Source organism: Ovis canadensis, chromosome 22 (assembly GCF_042477335.2).
Source record: "Ovis canadensis isolate MfBH-ARS-UI-01 breed Bighorn chromosome 22, ARS-UI_OviCan_v2, whole genome shotgun sequence".
In the NCBI taxonomy this organism is placed as follows: domain Eukaryota; kingdom Metazoa; phylum Chordata; class Mammalia; order Artiodactyla; family Bovidae; genus Ovis; species Ovis canadensis.
In genome coordinates, this window is record NC_091266.1 from 40377876 (window position 1) to 40403237 (window position 25362).

Below are 25362 nucleotides of genomic sequence, written 5' to 3' on the forward strand. Positions count from 1 at the left end.
GCAGGGTGACATGTACAGCCTTGAAATACTCCTTTCCCGATTTGGAACCAGTCTGTTTTTCCATGTCCAGTTCTAACTGTTGCTTCTTGACCTGCATATAGATTTCTCAGGAGGCAGGTCAGGTGGTCTGGTATTACCATCTCTTTCAGAAATTTCCACAGTTTTTTGTGATCCACACAGTCTAAGGCTTTGGCATAGTCGATAAAGCTGAAGTAGATGTTTTTCTGGAACTCTCTTGCTTTTTCGATGATCCAACAAATGTTGGCAATTTGATCTCTGGTTCCTCTGCCTTTTTTAAAGCCATCTTGAACATCTTGAATTTCACAGTTCACATGCTGTTGAAGCCTGGCTTGGAGAATTTTGAGCATTACTTTACTAGCGTGTGAGATGAGTGCAATTGTGCAATAGTCTGAGCGTTCTTTGTCATTGACTTTCTTTGGGATTGGAATGAAAACTGACCTTTTCCAGTCCTGTGGCCATTTCTGAGTTTTCCAAATTTGTTTACAGCACCATCTTTTAGGATTTGAAATAGCTCCACTGGAATTCCATCACCTCCACTAGCTTTGTTCATAGTGATGCTTCCTAAGGCCCACTTGACTTTACATTCCAGGATGTCTGGCTCTAGGTGAGTGATCATCAGTTCAGTTCAGTTCAGTTCAGTTCAGTTCAGTCGCTCAGTCGTGTCCGACTCTTTGCGACCCCATGAATCGCAGCATGCCAGGCCTCCGTGTCCATCACCAACTCCCGGAGTTCACTCAAACTCACGTCCATCGAGTCAGTGATGCCATCCAGCCATATCTTCCTCTGTCATCCCCTTCTCCTCCTGCTCCCAATCCCTCCCAGCATCAGAGTCTTTTCCAATGAGTCAACTCTTTGCATGAGGTGGCCAAAGTACTGGAGTTTCAGCTTTAGCATCATTCCTTCCAAAGAACACCCAGGGCTGATCTCCTTCAGAATGGACTGGTTGGATCTCCTTGCAGTCCAAGGGACTCTCAAGAGTCTTCACCAACACCACAGTTCAAAAGCATCAATTCTTCGGCGCTCAGCCTTCTGCACAGTCCAACTCTCACATCCATACATGACCACTGGAAAAACCATAGCCTTGACTAGACGGATCTTAGTCGGCAAAGTAATGTCTCTGCTTTTGAATATGCTATCTAGGTTGGTCATAACTTTTCTTCCAAGGAGTAAGCGTCTTTTAATTTCATGGCTGCAGTCACCATCTGCAGTGATTTTGGAGCCCCCCAAAAAAGTCTGACACTGTTTCCACTTTTTCCCCATCTATTTCCCATGAAGTGATGGGACTGGATGCCATGATCTTCGTTTTCTGAATGTTGAGCTTTAAGCCAGCTTTCACTCTCCTCTTTGACTTTAATCAAGAAGCTTTTTAGTTCCTCTTTGCTTTCTGCCATAAGGGTGGTGTCATCTGCATATCTGAGGTTATTGATATTTCTCCTGGCAATCTTGATTCCAGCTTGTGTTTCTTCCAGTCCAGCTTTTCTCATGATGTACTCTGCATATAAGTTAAATAAGCAGGGTGACAATATACAGCCTTGATGTACTGTTTTTCCTATTTGGAACCAGTCTGTTGTTCCATGTCCTGTTCTAACTGTTGCTTCCTGACCTGCATACAGATTTCTCAAGAGGCAGGTCAGGTGGTCTGGTATTCCCAGCTCTCTCAGAAATTTCCACAGTTTATTGTGATCCACACAGTCAAAGGCTTTGGCATAGTCAATGAAGCAGAAATAGATGTTTTTCTGGAACTCTCTTGCTTTTTCCATGATCCAGTGGATGTTGGCAATTTGATCTCTGGTTCCTGTGCCTTTTCTAAAACCAGCTTGAACATCTGGAAGTTCATGGTTCACATATTGCTGAAGCCTGGCTTGGAGAATTTTGAGCATTACTTTACTAGCATGTAAGATGAGTGCAATTGTGCAGTAGTTTGAGCATTCTTTGGCATTGCCTTTCTTTGGGATTGGAATGAAAACTGACCTTTTCCAGTCCTGTGGCTACTGCTGAGTTTTCCAAATTTGCTGGCATATTGAGTGCAGCACTTTCACATCATCATCTTTCAGGATTTGAAATAGCTCCACTGGAATGCCATCACCTCCACTAGCTTTGTTCATAGTGATGCTTTCTAAAGTCCACTTGACTTCACATTCCAGGATGTCTGGCTCTAGATGAGTGATCACACCATCGTGATTATCCGGGTCATGAAGATCTTTTTTGTACAGTTCTTCTGTGTATTCTTGCCACCTCTTCTTAATATCTTCTGCTTCTGTTAGGTCCATACCATTTCTGTCCTTTATCGAGCCCATCTTTGCATGAAATGTTCCCTTGGTATCTCTAATTTTCTTGAAGAGATCTCTAGTCTTTCCCATTCTGTTGTTTTCCTCTATTTCTTTGCATTGATTGCTGAAGAAGCCTTTATTATCTCTCCTTGCTATTCTTTGGAACTCTGCATTCAAATGGGTATAACTTTCCTTTTCTCCCTTGCTTTTCGCTTCTCTTCTTTTTACAGCTATTTATATGGCCTCCCAGGCAGCCATTTTGCTTTTTTGCATTTCTTTTCCATGGGGATGGTCTTGATCCCTGTCTCCTGCACAATGTCATGAACCTCTGTCCATAGTTCATCAGGCAATCTATCTATCAGATCTAGTCCCTTAAATCTATTTCTCACTTCCACTGTATAATCATGAGGGATTTTATTTAGGTCATACCTGAATGGTCTAGCGGTTTTCCCTACTTTCTTCAATTTCAGTCTGAATTTGGCAATAAGGAGTTCATGATCTGAGCCACAGTCAGCTCCCAGTCTTGTTTTTGCTGATTGTATAGAGCTTCTCCATCTTTGGCTGCAAGGAATATAATCAATCTGATTTTGATGTTGACCATCTGGTGATATCCATGTGTAGAGTCTTCTCTTGTGTTGTTGGAAAAGGGTGTTTGCCTTGACCAGTGCATTTTTTTGGCAAAACTCTATTAGTCTTTGCCCTGCTTCATTCCACATTCCAAGGCCAAATTTGTCTGTTACCTCAGGTATTTCTTGACTTCCTACTTTTGCATTCCAGTCCCCTATAATGAAAAGGACATCTTTTTTGGGTGTTAGTTCTACAAGGTCTTGTAGGTCTTCATAGAACCATTCAACTTCAGCTTCTTCAGCATTACTTGTTGGGGCATAGACTTGGATTACCATGATATTGAATGGTTTGCCTTGGAAACGAACAGAGATCATTCTGTCGGTTTTGAGACTGCATCCAAGTACTGCATTTCGGACTCTTTTGTTGACCATGATGGCCACTCTATTTCTTCTGAGGGATTCCTGCCCGCAGTAGTAGATATGATGGTCATCTGAGTTAAGTTCACCCATTCCAGTCCATTTTAGTTCGCTGATTCCTAGAATGTCGACGTTCACTCTTGCCATCTCTTGTTTGACCACTTCCCATTTGCCTTGATTCATGGACATTCCAGGTTCCTATGCAGTATTGCTCTTTTCAGCATTGGACCTTGCTTCTATCACCAGTCACATTCACAAGTGGGTATTGTTTTTGTTTAGCTCCATCCCTTCATTCTTTCTAGAGTTTTTTCTCCACTGATCTCCAGTAGCATATTGGGCACCTACTGACCTGGGGAGTTCCTCTTTCATTATCCTATCATTTTGCCTTTTCATACTATTCATGGGGTTCTCAAGGCAAGAATACTGAAGTGGTTTGCCATTCCCTTCTCCAGTGGACCACATTCTGTCAGACCTCTCTACCATGACCCACCCATCTTGGGTTGCCCCACGGGCATGGCTTAGTTTCATTGAGTTAGACAAAGCTGTGGTCCTAGTGTGATTAGATTGACTAGTTTTCTGTGAGTATGGTTTCAGTGTGTCTACCCTCTGATGCCCTCTTGCAATACCTACCATCTTACTTGGGTTTCTCTTACCTTGGGCTTGGGGTATCTCTTCATGGCTGCTCCAGCAAAGTGCAGCCACGCTCCTTACCTTGGAGGAGGGATATCTCACCGCCGCCCTTCCTGACCTTCAATGTGTGATGGCTCCTCCACCGCTCCTTGGGCATGGGGTTGCTCCTCCCGGCCGCCATCCCTGGCCTAGAACGCGGGGTAGCTCTTCTCGACCATTTCTGCACCATCGCAGCCTGACACTCTAGGCCGCTGCCCCTGACCTCGGACGTGGGGTAGCTCCTCTCGGCTGCACTTAGTGCACCGGCCGTGGCTGCCTGCGCTTAGTGCGCTGGACCATCGTGATTGTCTGGGTTGTGAAGATCTTTTTTGTATAGCTCTGTGTATTCTTGCCACGTCTTCTAATATCTTTTGCTTCTGTTAGGTCCATACCATTTCTGTCCTTTATGTACTCATCTTTGCATGAAATATTCCCTTGGTATCTCTAATTTTCCTGAAGAGATGTTTAGTCTTTCTCATTCTGTTGTTTTCCTCTATTTTTTTGCATTGATCACTGAGGAAGCCTTTCTTATCTCTCCTTGCTATTCTTTGGAACTCTGCCTTCAAATGGGTATAGTTTTCCTTTTCTCCTTTGCCTTTTGCTTCTCTTCTTTTCATAGCTGTTTGAAAGGCTGCCTCAGACAACCATTTTGTCTTTTTGCATTTCTTTTTCTTGGGGATGGTCTTGATCACTGCCTCCTGTACAATGTCATGAACCTCTGTCTTTGGTTATTCAGGCACTCTGTCTATCAGATCTAATCCCTTGAATCTATTTCTCACTTCCACTGTATAATCATAAGGAATTCGATTTAGGTCATACCTGAATGGTTTAGTGCTTTTCCTTACTTTCTTCAATTTAAGTCTGAATTTGACAATAAAGAGTTCATGATATGAGCTACAGTCAGCTCCCGGTCTTGTTTTTACTGACTGTATAGAGCTTCTCCATCTTCGGCTGCAAAGAACATAATCAATCTGATTTCAGTATTGGCCATCTGATGATGTCCATGTGTAGAGTGTTCTTTTGTGTTGTTGGAAGAGGGTGTTTGCTATGATCAGTGTATTCTCTTGGCTAAACTGTATTAGCCTTTGCCCTGCTTCATTCCATACTCCAAGGCCAAATTTGCCTGTTACCTCAGGTGTTTCTTGACTTCCTACTTTTGCATTCCAGTCCACTATAATGAAAAGGACATCTTTTTTGGGTGTTAGTTCTAGAAAGTCTTGTTGGTCTTCATAGAACCCTTCAACTTCAGCTTCTTCAGCATTACTGGTCAGGGCATAGACTTGGATTCCTGTGATATTGAATGGTTTTCCTTGGGAATGAAGAGAGATCATTCTGTCATTTTTGAAATTGCATCCAAGTACCTTGGACTACCTTTCCCCTGTTCTATCACTGAACCATGGCATAAAAAGCTCTTCTTTTCTCTCTCCGCTTGGGGAAAAATCCTACTCATTCCTCAAGGGAGAGTTCAAATGACATTTTTATGAAATTTCCCCCAACTCCTCCAAATAAGAGTTAGTCACTCCCTGCTTTTATTGGCCACAATACTTTGTCAAAATTTTCTGTCATTGTTGTCTCTCAGTCATGTGATCATAAGTTTAGGTAGAGAGAGATGTTTTCTTGCTCATTTGTCTTATTATTCTTATGCAAATGCTGCGCACATCCTGGGTCCTTGATCAGGGTTGGGATATGCACAATTTTCAAAAATTGAAATATGGTTGATATACCATATTATGTGTATTTCAGGTGTACTACATAGTGATTTGACATTTGCATATATTATGAAGTGGTCGTGACACTAAGTCTAGTAACCATCTGTCCTCACACAAAGTTGTTACAATATTATTAACTAGTTTCCTTGTCCTGTATGTTATATCCCCATGGCTTATTTGTTTTATAACTGGTGGCTCCTAACTCTTAATCCTCTTCAGCTAAGGATCCCTCTAGCCCCCTCCCCGCTGGCAACTACCCGGTTGTTCTTTTTATCTATGTTTTGTTTTGCTTGTTTTGTTTTTCAGATTCTACCTTCAAATGAGATCATATGGTATTTGTCTTTCTCTGTCTGACTCATTTCACATAGCATAATGCCCTCTAGGTCTAGCCATGTTGTTGTAAATTGCAAGATTTTATTTTTTTTATGGCTAGTAATATCACTTTGTATACATATAATGCATCTTCTTTATCCATTTATCTATCAGTGGACACTTAGGTTGCTCCCATAGCTTGCCTATTACAAATAATGCAGCAATGAAAGTTGGTATGCATATATCTTTTCAAATTAGTGTTTTTGTTTTCTTAAGGTAAATACTCAGAAATGAAATTGCTGAATCATCTGGTAGTTCTATTTTTAATTTTTTGTGGAACCTCCACACTCTTTTCTAATTTACAAATTGGCTGCACCAATTTATAGTCCCGCTAACAGTGCACAAATACTCCCTTTTCTCCACATCCTCACCAACACTTTTTATTTATTGTCTTTTCTGATGATAGCCATTCTGAGTTGGTATCTCATCGTGGTTTTGGCTCAGAGGTTAAAGCATCTGCCTGCAGTGTGGGAGACCTGGGTTCAATCCCTGGGTCTGGAAGATCCCCTGGAGAAGGCAATGGCAACCCACTCCAGTATTCTTGCCTGGAGAATCCCATGGACGGAGAAGCCTGGTGGGCTACAGTCCATGGGGTCGTAAAGAGTCGGACAGGACTGAGCGACTTCACTTTCTTTCTTTCACTTAATGGTTTGTGATGTTGAGTATCTTTTCATGTGTCTGTTGGCCATCTGTATGTCATCTTTGGAAAAATGTCTATTCAGGTCCACTGTTTTTTAGCTGAGTCACTTAGGTTTTTATTTTTTGATGTTGAGTTGTATGAGTTCTTTGTATATTTTGGATATTAACCCCTTGTTAGCTTTATCATTTGCAAATATCTTTTCCCATTGAGTAGATTGCCTTTTCACATTTGTTGATAGTTTACTTTTCTGTGCAAAAACATTTTAGTTTGATGTAGTTGTGTTTGTTTATTTTTGTATCCCTTGCCTGAGGAGACAGATCCAAAAAAAAAAAAAAAAATGTTTGTAAAGACTGATGTCAAAGAGTTTACTGCCTGTTTTCTTCCAGGAATTTTCGTGGCTTTAGGTCTTGCATCTAAGTCTTTAACCCATTTCGAGTTTACTTTTGTATGTGATGTGAAAAACTAGTTTAGTTTGATTCTTTTGCATGCGCCCTGTGCAGTTTTTCCAGCACCATTTATTGAAGAGGATGTCTTTTCCCCATTGTATATCCTTGCCTCCTTTGTCATAGTTTAATTGACAATACAAACATGGGTTTATCATCCTCTCTCCTTCTAATCTAAATGATAATCTTTCTGGGTAGGTAACTCTTGATTGTAAGTTTTATCCTTTCATCACTTTGAATATATTGTGACACTCCCTTTTGGCATGCAAAGTTTCTTCTGAAAAGTCAGCTGATAATCTTATGGAAGTTCCCATGTATATAACTAGTTGCTTTTTTCTTGTTGCTTTTAATATATTCCTATTATCTTTAATTTTTGCCATTTTACTTATAGTGCATCTCGCTGTGGTCCTGTTATGATCGATTCTGTTTGATACTACTCCCTGTGCTTCCTGGACCTGGCTGTCTGTTTTCTGTTCCAGGTTGAGAAGTTTTCAGCTATTATTTCTTCAAATATTTTCTCTGCCTCTTTCTCACTTCTCCTTCTTGGGACCCCTATAAGGCAAGTGTTATTACTCTTGTTGTTATATCAAAGTTCTCTTAAACTAGTACTCAGTTTTTTAAAAAAATTCATTTTTTTCTTTTTAGCTTTGGTAATTTCTACTACTCTGTCTTCCAGTTTATCATTCCTTTGTATCATCTAATCTGCTGTTGATTCCTTATTGTTTTTTTTTGTTTGTTTGTTTGTTTGTTTTCATCCCAGTTTCACTTTCATGCTTTGGAGAAGGAAATGGCAACCCACTCCAGTATTCTTGCCTGGAGGATCCCAGGGACAGAGGAGCCTGGTGGGCTGCTGTCTATGGGGTTGCACAGAGTTGGACACAGCTGAAGCGACTTAGCAGCGGCAGCGGCAGCAGCAACATTGTATTCTTCATCTGTGTTTGGTTCTTTATATTCTCTAATGCTTTGTTGAAATTTTTACTGCACTCATCCATTCTTCTATCAAGTTCAGTGAGCATCTTTATGATTATTACCTTGAGCCCTTTGTTGAATAGATTGCTTATCTCCACTTCCTTTAGTCATGTTTCTGAGGTTATGTCTTGTTCTTCCATTTGGAACATATTCCTCTGTCTTCTCCTTTTTCTCAATTCTGTGTTTGTTTCTATGTGTTAGGTACATTAGTTACCTTTTCCAGTCTTGGGAAAATTGCCTTATGTAGGAGATCTCCTTAGGAACAACACATTCCCCTCTGGTCACCAGAGCTGTATGCTCCAATGGTACACCCGTGTGGACTACGTGTCCTCCTGTCCTCCTGTGTGCCCTCACAGGGCTGACTGATGTGAGCATGCTGGTAGATGAGGGTGGTCCCTGGCCAGGCTGGCTATGAGGGCACTCCTCATGCGGTGATTGCCAGTCCCCTGGAGGGCAGGCTTTCCATGTGGTTGGCTGCATAGCCTGGGGATCGCGAGGCTACTGCCGACCAGCTGATGGGCAGGGCCAGGACCCTCTATGGCTTGATGCTCGACTGGATGAGTCTACGAGTGAGTGTAATCAGTGTGGAGCTGAGAAGGACCTTAGGATGATCCCAAAGCATCCCGAACATGCTGTTAAAGTCATTGTCCTTGTCTTGATGGGACTGTTTATTTCCATCTCTGGTTATGCTCTCCACCAGGAAAAGGAGAAACTGTATGTGGAGCTAAAGCACATCCTGGCTCGGCAGCCTGGGCCCGAGGCTGCGGAGCAGCTGCAGATCTATCGCCACACGCTGCGGGAGAAGACCAAGCAGCTTAAAGTAAGTGGTAGCCTCTGCGCCTTCCTAGCTGAAGAATGGCCACACTCTGGGGAGCACCCCTGGACAAGTCTACCGCTGTGGTCCAAGGAGCCAGTCTCTCAAAGGCTGCAGTCCATTGAAATCAGCTTTTTTAGTGCTCCAGTCCCAGGCAAGCCTCCAAGGTACCCCTCTGCTCCTAGACTAATAGACCCCCACAAAACAGGTAGATGAACAAGTGGAGAAACAGAGAGAGGATGATGGCAATGGAATGGAAATTTGGGGAATAGGGTTTGTGTGGATTATCTCAACAAGATTTGGAGGATCTGGATAGTGGGGAAGAACAGAAGAAATATTTTGACACTATGGCCCACTAAAGCAGACCGCTGTGTCAGAGCAGGTTTTTACCGTTTATCCACCTGAAATGAATGCGCACAAAGCACAGGCCCCTCCCCTGTCCCCAGGGGCCTTGCTTCAGGACTGTCTAAATAAGTAGTCATGAAGGGGAAGTCAAATCATTTTAGGATTCTGTTAGCATAAGTTCTCTTCTAAGTGACACAAGAACCTTAGCTGGGGCGATGGAATGTTCTACAATTACACATTTTAAAGTTTTCTCAAAAACTGTGTGTTCCCACTCTATTTTCAGCTTTACCTCCTAAAAAAGTACTTAGGTATTCTTGGCATGCTAGGGAAGCCTTATACATACACAGGCACAGACTGTAGCATATGCTAGCTGAATTCTGGCATTTACCTGTGCAACGATGGTAATAGTCATTGCCTTTCTGCCTGGGGTAAAATAGGTGCTGTGAGACTAATATGGTACTAATCCTTTCACAAAGCGAATGTTGTAAAATCACGTCCTTTTACTTTAAAAAGGCAGATGAAACAGAAGTGTATAAGCATTAATTTTCAACTTACCACTCTAAGCATTCGTTTTACATGAGTATCCTGAGACATAATTTGAGTTTTGCAAGAGGCATAATCTTTTGATTATTTTCATCCATTTAAACAATTGAATATAACAAGCAAAATAAAAACTTATTTTCTCAGAAGTTGGGTGTAGATGAGAAAAGCACATGTCTCTCTTTACATTACTGTCAGAAAGGCACTCTTAGCAATGGGCTGCATTCAGTGGTTCATAGGAGGATTTTGTCACTTTAACCCTTTATCTCAGGGTATAGAGATGTTTTTCTCCGAATGACATGTGACCCCTAGTGGAAGATTCAGCAGTGTGTAGTACCAAGCCTGCCCATCAATTTGTCCTCATGATCTGGACTCTGTTAAGAAATTCCACATTCATTATTTGGAAGCAAGATCTTTGTTCCTAAGTTCAGTTCAGTTCAGTCGCTCAGTTGTGTCCAAGTCTTTGCAACCCCATGAGCTGCAGCATGCCAGGCCTCCCTATCCATCACCAACTGCCAGAGTCTACCCAAACCCATGCCCACTGAGTCAGTGATGCCATCCAACCATCTCATCCTCTGTCGTCCCCTTCTCCTCCTGCCCTCAATCTTTCCCAGCATCAGGGTCTTCTCAAATGAGTCAGCTCTTCACATCAGGTGGCCACAGTATTGGAGTTTCAGCTTCAACAGTTTAACTATTAAGGCAAATTTTCTTCCAACATGAAAATCATTTTCTCTAGCTTATGATAACATGGTCAGAATCCTTAGTCAGATAGGATAGATAGATAGAATCACAACAGTTAAGAGGAATGAATTCAGAAGCAGTGTGTATGAGTTTGTGAAGTTGCTTCAGTTGTGTCTGACTCTTTTCGACCCTATGGACCAGAGTCTGCTAGGCTCCTCTGTCCATGGGATTCTCCAGGCAAGAATCCTGGGCCAGGTTGCCATGCCCTTCTTCAGGGGATCTTCCTGACCCGTGTCTCTTACATCTCCTAGCATTGGCAGGTGGGTTCTTTACCACTAGTGCCAGCTAAGACACCTGTTCAGAAGCAGATGAACACTCAAAAGATAAAGATCGCCTTTTATGTAAATTTTAAAAAATAGAGAGCTAGAGGAAAAACAATTGCATCTATTGCCTGTCCCTTACAACGATAGCCTCCCTTTTTCCCCCTTGATTTTTGTTGGGGGCACCCCTCACTTTAGCATCCTTTACACATCTGTTTAGATGAGTAAATGTCTTCTTTTTTTGTCCAGCCTGAAACCAGTAGCATCTACTGAACACAACAGAGCAAGAGGCACGTAATTAGGCTTCCTAACACAGCCCCTCACATGTAGTACCCTCTCCCATGCATATGTCATAGCACTCTGCATCTTAGAGGTAAATATCCCAGTGCTCTGATAAAGAGAGAACCTGTGAATAGTTCCAAAGGGTGCAGTAAAGAGGTGATTGACATTCAGCAGAACAACAACCTTGGAAAACACATAAATTGAATGCCTACTTAATGGTGGTGGCAGGATGATTCTGAATAGTTTTTACAATAATCCTCAGATGAAACACACTGCTTAGTAATGACTTTTCTGAACATTTTTAAAAAGGCTTTAAGAAGCAATTTTATAGTATATGTCTGGGAGTTTTTCTCTTTTGACTCTCAATATTCTTGAGTGCATTACACCATTCATATGTGAGCCTGTTTGGATGTGCCTGATAGCTCTCCTTTTAAGCCGGGGAATGAGGTTTCATTAAATTGGTCATTGGATTATGAGTCTTCAGAACGTTCATCAGATTTTTACCCAGATACAGACCTTGAACTGGTAGAAGTGTGCAGATTAACCATTAAATCTGGGCATGGTTTTGTATTTCTAGCCTCACCAAGGTAAGTGGCAGCAGATTAAAAAGATTTTTCAGAAAAGGATATTGTCTCACCATGTATCTTCTGTTAATGCTGCTTTATTTGTCATACTAGGTTTTGTCTTCAGAGTTGAATATGTATGAATCACAGAGCCAAGAATACAAGTACGAGATTGAAAAACTTACCAATGAACTGCTGAATTTAAAGAAGAAATACCTTGCTCAGAAACGTAAAGAATACATTCAGAAGTAAGAATTAGTCAAATGTTCTAGTTTGGTTGTGCCTTGTAACTGCTGATGAGGAAAATAATTATGGACAGCTACAGAGCCACAGACCTCACTGGGATAAACTAAGTCAGGGGTGAGCAAATGACTTTCTGCAGGGTCACTCAGTGGGTTGTGGTCAGAGAAAGATGAGTGTCTTGTCTGACTTGACCACTCCTTAGGACCCTAACAGGGATCCATTAGCATCAGCTCTCTGGTGGACCTCCTGTGGAGCAGAGGAAACCCAGTGTGATATTTCCCCCACATTGTTCTCATGGTTTGGGGCTGATCATGCCAGGACTGTGCCTGCAAAGGAGGTTCACAGTCAACGTGGCATGGGCTGAAGCACACTCACATTTAAAACCACAGGTAATTTTCTTAAGAGGTCTGGGTTTGCTAAAGCTGTGCTTTCTAATAACATAGCTGGACCACTGTAATTATGAGCAGTTCACAAACACATAATTTTCACCTGTGTTTTAGATAAGCCGTTTCTGAACCATTTCTCTGTCTAGTGCCTGACTTCTATATCTGATGTAGGGTATCAGCATGGGACGCCTTTCTTCTAGGAGATGATATTGCACGTGTCAGGTGAACACTTTGGGTTTCAGGATGGCTATATGCCCAAGGCAAACCGTTCAATATCACAGTAATCCAAGTCCATGCCCCAACAAGTAACGCTGAAGAAGCTGAAGTTGAACGGTTCTATGAAGACCTACAAGACCTTGTAGAACTAACACCCACAAAAGATGTCCTTTTCATTATAGGGGACTGGAATGCAAAGTAGGAAGTCAAGAAACACCTGAGGTAACAGGCAAATTTGGCCTTGGAGTATGGAATGAAGCAGGGCAAAGACTAATAGAGTTTTGCCAAGAAAATGCACTGGTCATAGCAAACACCCTCTTCCAACAACACAGGAGAAGACTCTACACATGGACATCACCAGATGGTCAACACCGAAATCAGATTGATTATACTCTTTGCAGCCAAAGACGGAGAAGCTCTATACAGTCAACAAAAACAAGACCAGAAGCTGACTGTGGCTCAGATCATGAACTCCTTATTGCCAAATTCAGACTGAAATTGAAGAAAGTAGGGAAAAGCACTAAACCATTCAGGTATGACCTAAATCAAATCCCTTATGAGTATACAGTGGAAGTGAGAAATAGATTTAAGGGACTAGATCTGATAGATAGAGTGCCTGATATGGACTGAGGTTCATGACATTGTGCAGGAGACAGGGATCAAGACCATCCCCATGGAAAAGAAATGCAAAAAAGCAAAATGGCTGTCTGAGGAGGCCTTACAAATATCTGTGAAAAGAAGAGAAGTGAAAAGCAAAGGAGAAAAGGAAAGATACAAGCATCTGAATGCAGAGTTCCAAAAAATAGCAAGAAGAGATAAGAAAGCCTTCCTCAGTGATCAATGCAAAGAAATAGAGGAAAACAACAGAATGGGAAAGACTAGAGATCTCTTCAAGAAAACTAGAGACACCAAAGGAACATTTCATGCAAAGATGGGCTTGATAAAGGACAGAAATGGTATGGACCTAAGAGGCAGAAGATATTAAGAAGAGGTGGCAAGAATACACAGAAAAACTATACAAAAAGATCTTCATGACCCAGATAATCACGATGGTGTGATCACTCACCTAGAGCCAGACATCCTGGAATGTGAAGTCAAGTGGACCTTAGAAAGCGTCACTACGAACGAGGTGATGGCATTCCAGTGGAGCTATTTCAAATCCTGAAAGATGATGATGTGAAAGTGCTGCAATCAATGTGCCAGCAAATTTGGAAAACTCAGCAGTGGCCACAGAACTGGAAAAGGTCAGTTTTCATTCCAATCCCAAAGAAAGGCAATGCCAAAGAATGCTCAACCTGCCACACAGTTGCACTCATCTCACATGCTAGTAAAGTAATGCTCAAAATTCTCCAAGCCAGGCGTCAGCAATATGTGAACCATGAACTTCCAGATGTTCAAGCTGGTTTTAGAAAAGGCAGAGCAACCAGAGATCAAACTGCTAACATCTGCTGGATCATGGAAAAAGCAAGAGAGTTTCAGAAAAACATCTATTTCTGCTTTATTGACTATGCCAAAGCCTTTGACTGTGTGGATCATAATCAACTGTGGAAAATTCTGAAAGAGATGGGAATACCAGACCACCTGACCTGCCTCTTGAGAAACCTATATGCAGGTCAGAAAGCAACAGTTAGAACTGGACATGGAACAACAGACTGGTTCCAAATAGGAAAAGGACTACTTCAAGGCTGTATATTGTCACCCTGCTTATTTAACTTATTATGCAGAGTACAGCATGAGAAATGCTGGCCTGGAAGAATCACAAGCTGGAATCAAGATTGCCGTGAGAAATATCAATAATCTCAGATATGCAGATAACACCGCCCTTATGGCAGAAAGTGAAGAGGAACTAAAAAGCCTCTTGATGAAAGTGAAAGAGAAGAGTGAAAAAGTTGGCTTAAAGCTCAACATTCAGAAAACAAAGATCATGGCATCCGGTCCCATCACTCCATGGGAAATAGATGGGGAAACAGTGGAAACAGTGTGAGACTTTATTTTTTGGGCTCCAAAATCACTGCAGATGGTGACTGCAGCCATGAAATTAAAAGACGCTTACTCCTTGGAAGAAAAGTTATGACCAACCTAGATAGCATATTGAAAAGCAGAGACATTACTCTGCCAACGAAAGTCCATCTAATCAAGGCTATGGTTTTTCCAGTGGTCATGTATGGATGTAAGAGTTGGACTGTGAAGAAAGCTGAGTGGCAAAGAATTGATGCTTTTGAATTGTGGTGTTGGAGAAGACTCTTAAGAGTCCCTTGGACTGCAAGGAGATCTAACCAGTCCATTCTGAAGGAGATCAGCCCTGGGATTTCTTTGGAAGGAATGATGCTAAAGCTGAAACTCCAGTACTTTGGTCACCTCATGTGAAGAGTTGACTCATTGAAAAAGACTCCGATGTTGGAAGGGATTAAGGGCCTAAGGAGAAGGGGAACGACAGAGGATGAGATGGCTGGATGGCATCACTGACTCGATGGACGTGAGTCTGAGTGAACTCCGGGAGTTGGTGATGGACAGGTGTGCTGCGATTCATGGGGTTGCAGAGTTGGACACGACTGAGCAACTGAACAGAACTGAACTGATATGCCCAAGAACAAATGTTCTCTTCAATTTGGTATTGTTTTCCTAATCCTGGGCTGAATGAGGGGACCCAGTTGAATCTGTAGGTTTGAACCTTGTCTGTATGGCATTGCCCAAGTTATAGAGTTCATTCTGCAGAAGCTCACACTGGGAGTTGAAAGTCAGGCTTGGTGTGTCATCCACATGGAAGTTTCAAGGACATGGTGAAAGAGGGTCTGAATGCATCCCCTATGATTCATTAGTGGCAAATAGCTATTTAAAGTAGCTAGATGCAAATTCCAATGGCACCCCACTCAAGTACTCTTGCCTGGAAAATCTCATGGACGGAGAAGCCTGGTGGGCTGCAGTCCATGGGGTTGCTAAGAGTTGGACACGACTGAGCGACTTCACTTTCATGCATTGGAGAAGGAAATGGCAACCCACTCCAGTGTTCTTGCCTGGAGAATCCCAGGGATGGGGAGCCTGGCGGGCTGCCGTCTATGGGGTCATACAGAGTCGGACACGACTGAAGTGACTTACCAGCAGAAGATGCAAATTCATTCGCCAGTAAAAATCTCCCCTTTTTGTAAATCAGAATATCCCCTCATTCCACATTTAGATGAGAGTTCCTAGTTTCCTTTGGGCTTTCGATCCTCCCACCACACACACACACACACACACACACACACACACACACACACACACACAGAGTTTTCTGGACAAAGAGAACATACTGACTGACAGAAGGACGCCCCTCTGATAGCTTGGTTCAGTTCAGTCCCACAGTCGTGTCCAACTCTTTGCGACCCCATGGACTGCAGCATGCCAGGCTTCCCTGTCCATCACCACCTCCCAGAGCTTGCTCAAACTCATGTCCATCAAGTTGGTGATGCCATCTAACAATCTAATCCTCTGTCATCCCCTTTTCCTCCTGCCTTCAATCTTTCCCAGCATCAGGGTCTTTTCCAAGGAGTCAGTTCTTTGCATCAGGTGGCCAAAGTATTGGAGTTTCAGCTTCAATATCAGTCCTTCCAATGAATATTCAAGACTGATTTCCTTTAGGATGGACTGGTTGGATCTCCTTGCAGTCCAAGGGACTCTCAGAATCTTTTCCAATACCACTGTTCAAAAGCATCAATTCTTTGGTGCTCAGCTTTCTTTAAGGTTCAACTCTCATATCCATACATGACTACTGACAGGACATAGCTTTGACTAGATGAACCTTTGTTGGCAAAGTAATGTCTCTGCTTTTTAATATGCTGTCTAGGTTGGTCACAGTTTTTCTTCCAAGGAGCAAGCATCTTTTAATTTCATGGCTGCAGTCACCATCTGCAGTGATTTTGGAGCCTGCAAAAATAAAGTCTGATAGCTCAGCCCCTCCCAGTGGCCCATCCATTAGAACGGCACCGCCCCAGGCACTATGCCACTTGTGGCTATTTAAGTTAAAGTGAGTTACAGTTAAATCAAATTAGAAATTCAGTTCCTTAACTGCACTAGTCACATTTCACCTACTTAGTAGCTGTATGTGGCTAGTGGATGCTCTATCTGGCAGGCCAGGTATAGGGTTTTTCTACCATCATGGAAAGTTCCAGTACCCTGCTCTTGACTCTCTGGTTTTGCCTTGATACTTATTCCTTGTGACTGACCTCTCCAGAGGGCATCAGTGGTGATTCCATTTAGTTGGGATCCATAAACTGGAGGGAGACAGAAAAATATGAGTTCTTAGGAGGAGAACAGCAGGAAAAAGAAAAAGATTAAGGAGCTGAAGGAAAATATGAACAGGCAAGAACAAAAGTGCTGAGACGGTTTAGACTGAAAGGAAGAAGGCTGAAGGGAGTCATTAGGATGGTCTATAAATACATTAAAAAGATCATGTAAAGGAGACATTATTCCCGTTAGTCAGCTTAGATCAGGCCAGAAGCATTAAGCTTTAGTTCCTTTGGAGAGGAAAATTTAGGTTATTTGAGGCAAGAGAGGGCAGGAGGAGGGGGGCCTTGCTTGCACCTAACAACAGTCAGGAGGTAGACAAGTTGTCAGAGTACTTGAAGGCATCTCCTTTGCTGGATCCACTCAAGGCTAAAGCTTTTGTACTATTTATGGAGGATGGTTTTTATAATAATGAAATCAATTCTGCTAAGAGACAGCTGAATTGATGAACCAATCCTCTACAGATTCTTTCCAAATGGAATAATTTAGAATAATCTCTGCGGATATTCTCCTCACACATACTCTTTATAAAATAGCAACTCATATCATTTTTACCTTTTTGCTTTTTTTTTTTTCATTTTTCTCAAATACCATTTTTTCATGCTCCAATCCTGACCTATATACCCCACCCACCTATCCTTGACTCCCCTACTCTATACCCCAGGCTGGTGTGGAGTCTGCAGTACAAGTCAGATGGTTTTGCAAAAAGTAGAATTCTCTTCTCTGAAGTAACTCATTTCTAGTAGTCAAATCTAATTGACTAATCTTAGTACTTTGCTCAATTTTTATTTTGAAAGAGGGACTCCAAAGATGTTTTCTATAAGACCCTAATTATACAATAGGTAATCTATATAAATTTAAGATACTTCTGCAGGAAACTTGAATATGTGTGTGTGTGTGTGTGGGGTCATTTAAAGAAGATCTATATAGAAGATATATTGTAGATTTTAGGGACTTTCTTCCTTTATCTATTGTCAAAAGTACTATCTTATTTATATTTCCCAGCTTTTCCTGAGTTTTAAACTATTTCTGATAATAACTGCTGCTCATCTAAAGTTATAAAAAAATTTGTATTTTATTAATGTCCAAGTTTGATGAAAATGCCCTGTGCATGTATGTGTGTGTGTATGATAAAGATTTATAAGTTTCCACTGAAACTTTGGAATATGAAAGTTGATAAATGATGAATTAGTCATTATAATTGAGCCAAGAGAAAGATTCCTCTGACTGATCTTTGGAACTAAACAAATGCTTTATAAAATAGGAAGATGATTACAAGTCAGGAGCCTCTAGGCCCCAGCCCTTGAGCTATAATGAGGCCTTCTGTCTGTATTTAGATCAACATTAGGAAGGCATGTTTAATTGTGTCTTTCCCTAATTCTATGTGTTATCAGTAACGCCTAATTACATTTAAACTACCACCTTGTCTCAAACTGGAAGGTTTGATCAAAGCAGGTTTTAGTGGTTAACTCACCTTAAGAACTTAACACCAAACTTAGAAGAGGAAAAAGATGGTAAGAAAGTTAACTCTCACCTCCTCCCTTACAGAAACAAGGACAGAATAAGCATGGAGGACACCTTCTCAATGGCCAAACCAAATGGCCCTCGTTTTACCGGGGGTGGATTTCCCCTCAGCAAGTCATCCAAGGCGAAGTCATAACTTGAAGCTGCTGGCTGGGTCCTTCTGAACAACTCACTGGAATTCACTCTGAAACATTTCGGAGGAATCTCTTTGAAATCCCTTGGATCACAGACATTTAGGGAAATCAGTCCTCAGATTCCAGGATGGAAAGAAAAGCAGAACTGTTACAGTCCTGTACATAGAAGAGTGATGACTTTCTATTTAATCCACATGGATATTAATAGAGTGTAATTAAATCTATTCAATCAGGTTGGATTATATCAATTCAACCATTGCATGACGCAGATCTTTTGTTACTACCACACTGATTTATTTTGTAACACACCATATCTAGATACTCTGTATGGATGAAACTTTGGACCCTAATTTCTCTGCACAGACACTGGTGCATAGATTTTACATTTAAAGATATTTTTTAATGCAGTGTATTCTTATTAATAAGAATCTATTTTAATTATTCATTAATGAGTCATTGATGAGCGATGAGAAAGGTGGACATACTCTAAACTATTTAAAAAGTGTTTTGAGAGTAATTTCTATGTGGAATTTCTTTTCAGGCCTGGCATATGAAAACCTATTCCAAAAAGACATACTAATAAACACTTCATCATAAAAAATAAAAAGAACCCTTGTAGAGATCTCAATCTTTGTTTTGGTAGAATATGTAAAGTTTAAAACTACTGTGAGAAATGTTTAACACAAAGATGTGACTCAGAGGACCAAGACTGTAAAATGAGGGGTTTGGGCTGGTATCTTCTGAAGATCTGTCCTTTCTAGACCTCACATTTAGAGAGCAGAGTTAGAAGGGCCAGAGATCTGTTTGGTTTCCAGGCTGCAGGCCAGCATTCTGAGTAACTAAATCCATTGTTATTTTCTTTACTTTGAAACCACAGTTAGGTGGGTGTCAGTTCAAAGTTCCCCTGTTTAGAGTGTTCAGTGGTGTGGGACATCCTGGCCATCTTTCTCACAATACCTTGACCTCTGTAATTTTTTAAAAAATGTTTGAGGGGTAAGTAGCTCATGGATAAGCAAGGATAGTATAAGTGGATAATTTCATTTCATTCATCATGAGGAGCAGGAGACTTAAGGATCCCAAGATGTTTGTTTAGATTATCCAGAGAGGTGGGAGTTTAGAGGGATCTAAAATCATGTTCTTTTGTCCCTCTTGGTTCACCACCAGAAGCAGATCCAAGGCAATCATGACTATGAAAGTGATTGATTCAGCAGTGATCCCAGGAAACACCCCAAGAGTGGGGACGTGGAACACCAGGCTAAGGCACAAAGTCAAGTTCTGCAGTTGCAGACTTTCGCTGGACCTTGCAGGGGCCTCTGAAAATAATGTAATCACATCTCAGAGTTGGTCCCATCACGGTGAGGGAGCTGGGATATTTATACCCTCAGGCTTCCAGTCACTGACCAAGGACTGCTCTGGAGGGGTTCTTTTGGTCTTCCCTGCTGGTAGGCAAAGCAGATCTTAGACAAAGAGGTAACAGTTGCTGACTGTTGGAAGCAGAAGCGGTTAAGTGCTAGGGAACTGAGTCAGGCAGCAGCATCCTCTGCTGCTTCTCCTACATGGTCCCAATTGAGATCTGCAGATGGAAACCAACCTCCAGGGTAGCTGGTGATCCTGTGATGAGCTGTGATCATCAGCAATTTGTATACCACGTGGGAGCATGAGGATGGTTACATACACGAGAGAATTTGCTTAGAAAACCTTAAACCTATAGAATCACAATGGGGGCATTTCTATTTTTGAAAATCACAGATGCTGTCTTCCCTCAGAGCCAACCAACCGTATGCTAAGTCCCCTGTGTACACATCCTCAAGTTGTGAACTTTCAAAGATGTGAGCATGTGTTCCATCAGCATCAGACATGAGTGAAATTGCAGCTTATCCTCTATCTCCTATTGCTGACAATCCTTCAGCTTTACCATCTCCCAGCTCCAGTTAGTAACTCTTCTTGCCTGTTCACTTGATACCAGCCCCTGTATGCCAGCTGTTGTACTGTACTTCTGTGCTTTTCAAGGTACTGTACTGTAAGATTAAAAATGTGTTCTTTATTTTTGGTGTTTGTTTTTTATGTATTATTTGTGTGAAAAGTACTATAAACCTACTACAGTACAGTATCACATAGCCGATTGTGTTAGTTGGCTACCTAGGCTAACTTTGTTGGACTTATGAACAAATTGGACTTACATATGTGCTCTCAGAACAGAACTTGTTCATGTGTAGGGGATTTGCTGTATTCTGTTTAGACAGAAGACTTTTGCAGGTAAGGTGAGGCAAGACGATTATGACATGTACAGCATTGGAGGGTTTTCCAGCTATTCAGGGACATTTTGAAGTATAGCTGTAACCAACTTCCTTCTGAGCCCTTAGGTGGCTTTATATTAGGTTCACTTCTCTAGGGATGGGGCTTCCCTTGTGGCTCAGCTGATAAAGAATTCACTTGCAATGCAGGAGACCTGGGTTCGATCTTTAGATTGGGAAGATCCCCTGGAGAAGGGAATAGCTACCCACTCCAGTATTCTGGCCTGGTGAATTCCATGACCTGTATATATAATCCATGGGGTCGCAGAGAGTCGGACACAACTGCAACTTTCACTTTCTCTACGGTCATGCGGTCTGTGATCCTTGTTCTATCGCAGTGTGGCAGAGACTCTGGAGACAGAAGCCAGGTTCAAATCCTGGCTCATTTTAACAACAGAGTTGAAGATGAAATGAGTTAATGCTTGGAGCAATGTCAGGCACATAGTAATTGTTCAGTTATCTACCATTATCTTTACATAAGAAATATCTTAAGTTTTGAAATTTGAGAATAACAGTTATTACATAATACTTTATTATATCAGTTATAAAGATGATTCTTTGTTTAGAGGGTGAATGGCATTAAAATGTCTGGAGGAAGTTATATTTGCTCATGTAATTTATAGTTTAGTATCTTGCAGAAATGCCGTATTGGGGACTTCATGAAAACATCTGTTTATTTTCCTTGTAGTTTTGATCTGGGGACAGATCCTTCACTTTCAGAAGTCAGAACTTCCAGAGGGAAAGACCCCGGTGGCCTCTTGCTGCCATCTTCTGTTTCTATCCACGTATGGAGAAGGGCGGTCAGCCTCTGCTGATGACCTCTGATCTTGCTCCCATCAGCCGAGATCACACAGGCTCTGGGAGCTGGCACAGCAGCTCTGTAAGCTCACTGTGCTTATGTTCAAGAGGAGGATGAGTAAATTAAGGCGAGCAAAAGGTGGGAGATACTGCTGCTGCCTCTCATTTACTGTCCATCCTGACAGCCCAGGGTATTCTAAGCAGTAACTATTTAGGTACAGGTGTTGCCACTGTAGCCACAGTACGAAAATGAGCTATTAAAAACACTAAGATTTGCAGATCATTAAAGATAACTGTGAACTCGCAGTGGGCTAAGGTGCTTTTAAAATCACAAATTTGAGCTGCACTGTAAAGCAACCTTAGGAGATTATACAGTAGCGTCATGTTTATCCTGGGGTTTTGAGCATTTCAGAAAGGAGTCCTGTAGCTAAACCAGTCACTGACTCTCCGCTGGGCTGATGAGGAGCTGGTATGGTTTCTCTGTTGATGGAGAGAGACATGATAAAGGGGACTCCCTGGTCATTATTTGCTGATCATAGCTTCTCAGCAACTGCTCTTATAGCCAGGATTTTATTGTGCTAACCTCTGAAGAAATTGCTCAGAGCAAAGGTTTGTTGCTGTGATAAGCCATAGAGCTGGAAGTGGCCATGCTAGGAGGAGACAGCAGCAACTCTCCTTGTGATGGGCTATGATTTTGCTATAAAAATTTATTCAGGGTTGATAACTATTGTTTGGTTTCCTGGTTTGCTCAACCTGATTCTGAAGTTTGACCTAGGCCAAGATACCCATCAGAAAATACTATGTCACGACTTTAGAGCAGAATGACATTGTAGAGCCTAGATAATTTGAGGAAAGATATTCTCTCTCACGGGCTTCTCTGGTAGCTCAGCTGGTAAAGAATCCGCCTGCAATGCAGGAGACCCTGGTTTGATTCCTGGGTCGGGAAGATCCCCTGGAGAAGAGATAGGCTACTCACTCCAGTATTCTTGGGCTTCCTTGGTGGCTCGGACAGTAAAGAATCTGCCTGCAATGCGGAAGACCTGGGTTCGAACCCTCGGTTGGGAAGATCCCCTGGAGGAGGGCATGGCAACCCACTCCAGTATTCTTGCCTGGAGAATCCCCTTGGACAGAGGAGCCTGGTGGGCTACAGTCTATGGGGTTGCAAAGAGTCAGACGCAACTGAACAGCTAAGCACAGCACATTCTCTCCCATAATTGTATGGAGACCTAGTTTAATAGGAGCAAAGGGAGGGCATTTTAGAATATTAAAATGGTAAAATAGTTAAAAATATATCTCACTATTTTCTTTGTAGTAGATAGGAAATATTTTTATGGCATTATCCATTTTTAACTCCTAATTCAATGCTGTTTTAGTATACCATTTCTCATATCTATTATTTAAAAGTTCCATTAGGGTTTTGAGACCCATTAGAATTTTATAACAGTATGAAAAGTGATATCAACAGGTATACCATTTTTCTTTTTTATAATTAAAAATAGATTTCCTCCCCTGACTTTAAAGTACCTGATTAAAATGCAGAATAGAAAATTAGAGAATAAGCAAAAGAAGAAACAGGGCATCAATAGTCGCACCATCTATCGATGACTATTGTTTTCCTGGGCTAGTACACGTCTCATTCACCTAGACTGATTGTACCTGTTGTTCTTCCCGTCATCTGTTCTGACTGGTTGGTGCTTGTAATTCTCAAGTATTAAATGTTTTGAACGTTACGTTTGAAATACTATTATTTTAGAATTTTGAATGTGTCTTTCTGGACATTTAAAATAAGTATATACAGATATATTTTGTTTTTAAAAATCAGAGATGTAATTGAGATACATATAGTGAAAGCACTGTTTTAAGTGTGTAGTTTGGTAAATTTTGACAAATGCATATGCCCAAGTAACAAGTATCACAATTATCGATGCCCTTCCCCCCAAGAATGCCCTTATGTCCCTTGGCAGTCAATATTCCTAGCCCCATACAGCCTAAGCAATGATGGATCTGTTTTTTCATCATATACTAGTTATGTCTTTCTTAGATTTCATATAAATGGAATCATATAGTAGGCACTCTTTTGCACCTGCCTTTTTTCATGTACTTTAATGTTTGTGTGTGTGTGTGAGAGAGAGACTCACCCACGTTGTTTCTGTCAGTAATTCATATTTATTGGTGAGTAATATTCCATTATATCAACAACACAATTTGTCTATTGATTTACCAGTTGATGAGGATTCGGGTTATTTCCAATGTTTAGCTATTATGGATAAAGTCTCCATGAATGTTCATGTTCAAGTGTTTATGTGAACAGATATTATCATTTCCCTTAGTAAATAAGAAGGAATGGAAATGCTGGATCAATTCAAGGGTTGTTATTGTTCAGTTGCTCAGTTGTGTCTGACTCTTTGTGACCTCATGATTACAGCCTTCCAGGCTTCCCTGTCCTTCACTATCTCCCACAGTTTTGCTCAAACTCATGTCCATTAAGTCAGTGACGCCATCCAACCATCTCATCCTCTGTCGCCCCCTTCTCCTCCTGCCTTCAGTCTTTCAAGGGTACACGTGCATTTAGCCTAATAAGAAACTGCCAAACTGTTTTCCTAACTGATTGGGCCATTTTACATTCCTACCAACAATGCGTGTAAATTCCAATTATTCCAATCTTTGTCAATATTAAGAATTTTCAGTATTTATTTAAGCCATTCTATTGGATATATAGTGATATTTCATTGTGTTTAATATTTGTATTAGTATTTTCCAATGACGAATAATGTTAAGCACTTTATTCCATGTGGTTTTGGTCATTCGTATGTGAAGAGTCTTCAAATCTTTTGACCATTTAAAAAATCTTTTTATTAGGTTGTAAAAGTTCTTTGTATCTTCTGGATACAAAATGTTTATAAGATATATGTATTGCAAATATTTTCACTTGGTCTGTGGCATACCTTTTCATTTCTTAATAGTGTATTTTGAAGAGCAGACCTTTTGTATTTTATTGAGGTCTAATTTATCCTGATTTTTCGTATGTAGTTGGTACTTTTCTTGTCCTAAGTAATTTTTGCCAACTCTAAGGTAGGAATGATTTTTATATGTTTTTGTCTAGAAGTTTTATTACAGTTTTAGTTTTTATGTTATATTTATGGTCCATTTAGAGTTAATTTTATGTGTTGTGTGAGGTTAGAGTAGTGGTTCATTTTTGTTCCATATGGATATCCAGTTGTTCAGCACCATTTGCTGAAAAGTGTCATTTTCCATTGAATTACCTTGGCATATTTGTATTAATAGAAAATCAGTTGACTTTATTTGAATAGTTCTATATGTGAACTTTGTTCTATTGTATAGTGCAATATGTATCTATTTTGGTGACAGTAGGTTTAAGTCTTGAAATTTAACGGTATAAGATCTTCAACTTTCTTTTTCTATAGATATCTTTTAACTGTTTTTGGATTTATCTATATCTATATACAGCTTAGAATCAGCTTAGCAGTTTCTACAGAAAAACCTGCTGGGAATTTGGTTGAGATTGCATTGAATCTAAAGATCAGTTTGGGGAGATCATTCTGACAATATTGAGGCTTTCAATCCACAAACATGGCACATGTCCCCACTTATTTAAATTTTCAATCCACGAACATGGCTCATATCCCCATTTATTTAGATTAAACTTTTCTTCTCAGCAGCATTTTGTAGTCTTCAGTGTACAGAAATTGCACATGTTTTGTTAAATTTATGCTGAAGTATTTTTCCATTTCTGATGTTATTGTAAGTGATGTTTTAAATCTTATTTTCCATTTGTTATCAGTATGTGGAAATACAGCTGACTTTTGTATATTCCTTTTGTATCTGAGGACAGTGCTAAATTAATTTGTTTTACAACTTTTTG

At 40.9% G+C, this 25362-nt stretch overlaps 1 protein-coding gene across 1 annotated transcript in view; it reads left to right on the top strand.

Annotated features, from left to right (window-relative positions):
• Window positions 1–20431, top strand: part of CFAP58 (cilia and flagella associated protein 58) — a 115556-nt gene extending 95125 nt beyond the window's left edge. The window contains exons 16-18 of the mRNA XM_069567700.1: window positions 8777–8896; window positions 11736–11869; window positions 18278–20431. Coding sequence (XP_069423801.1) covers window positions 8777–8896; window positions 11736–11869; window positions 18278–18389 — 366 coding nt within the window. The 3' untranslated portion in view covers window positions 18390–20431. The remainder of the gene's footprint in view (window positions 1–8776; window positions 8897–11735; window positions 11870–18277) is intronic.
• Window positions 20432–25362: the final 4931 nt, after the last annotated feature.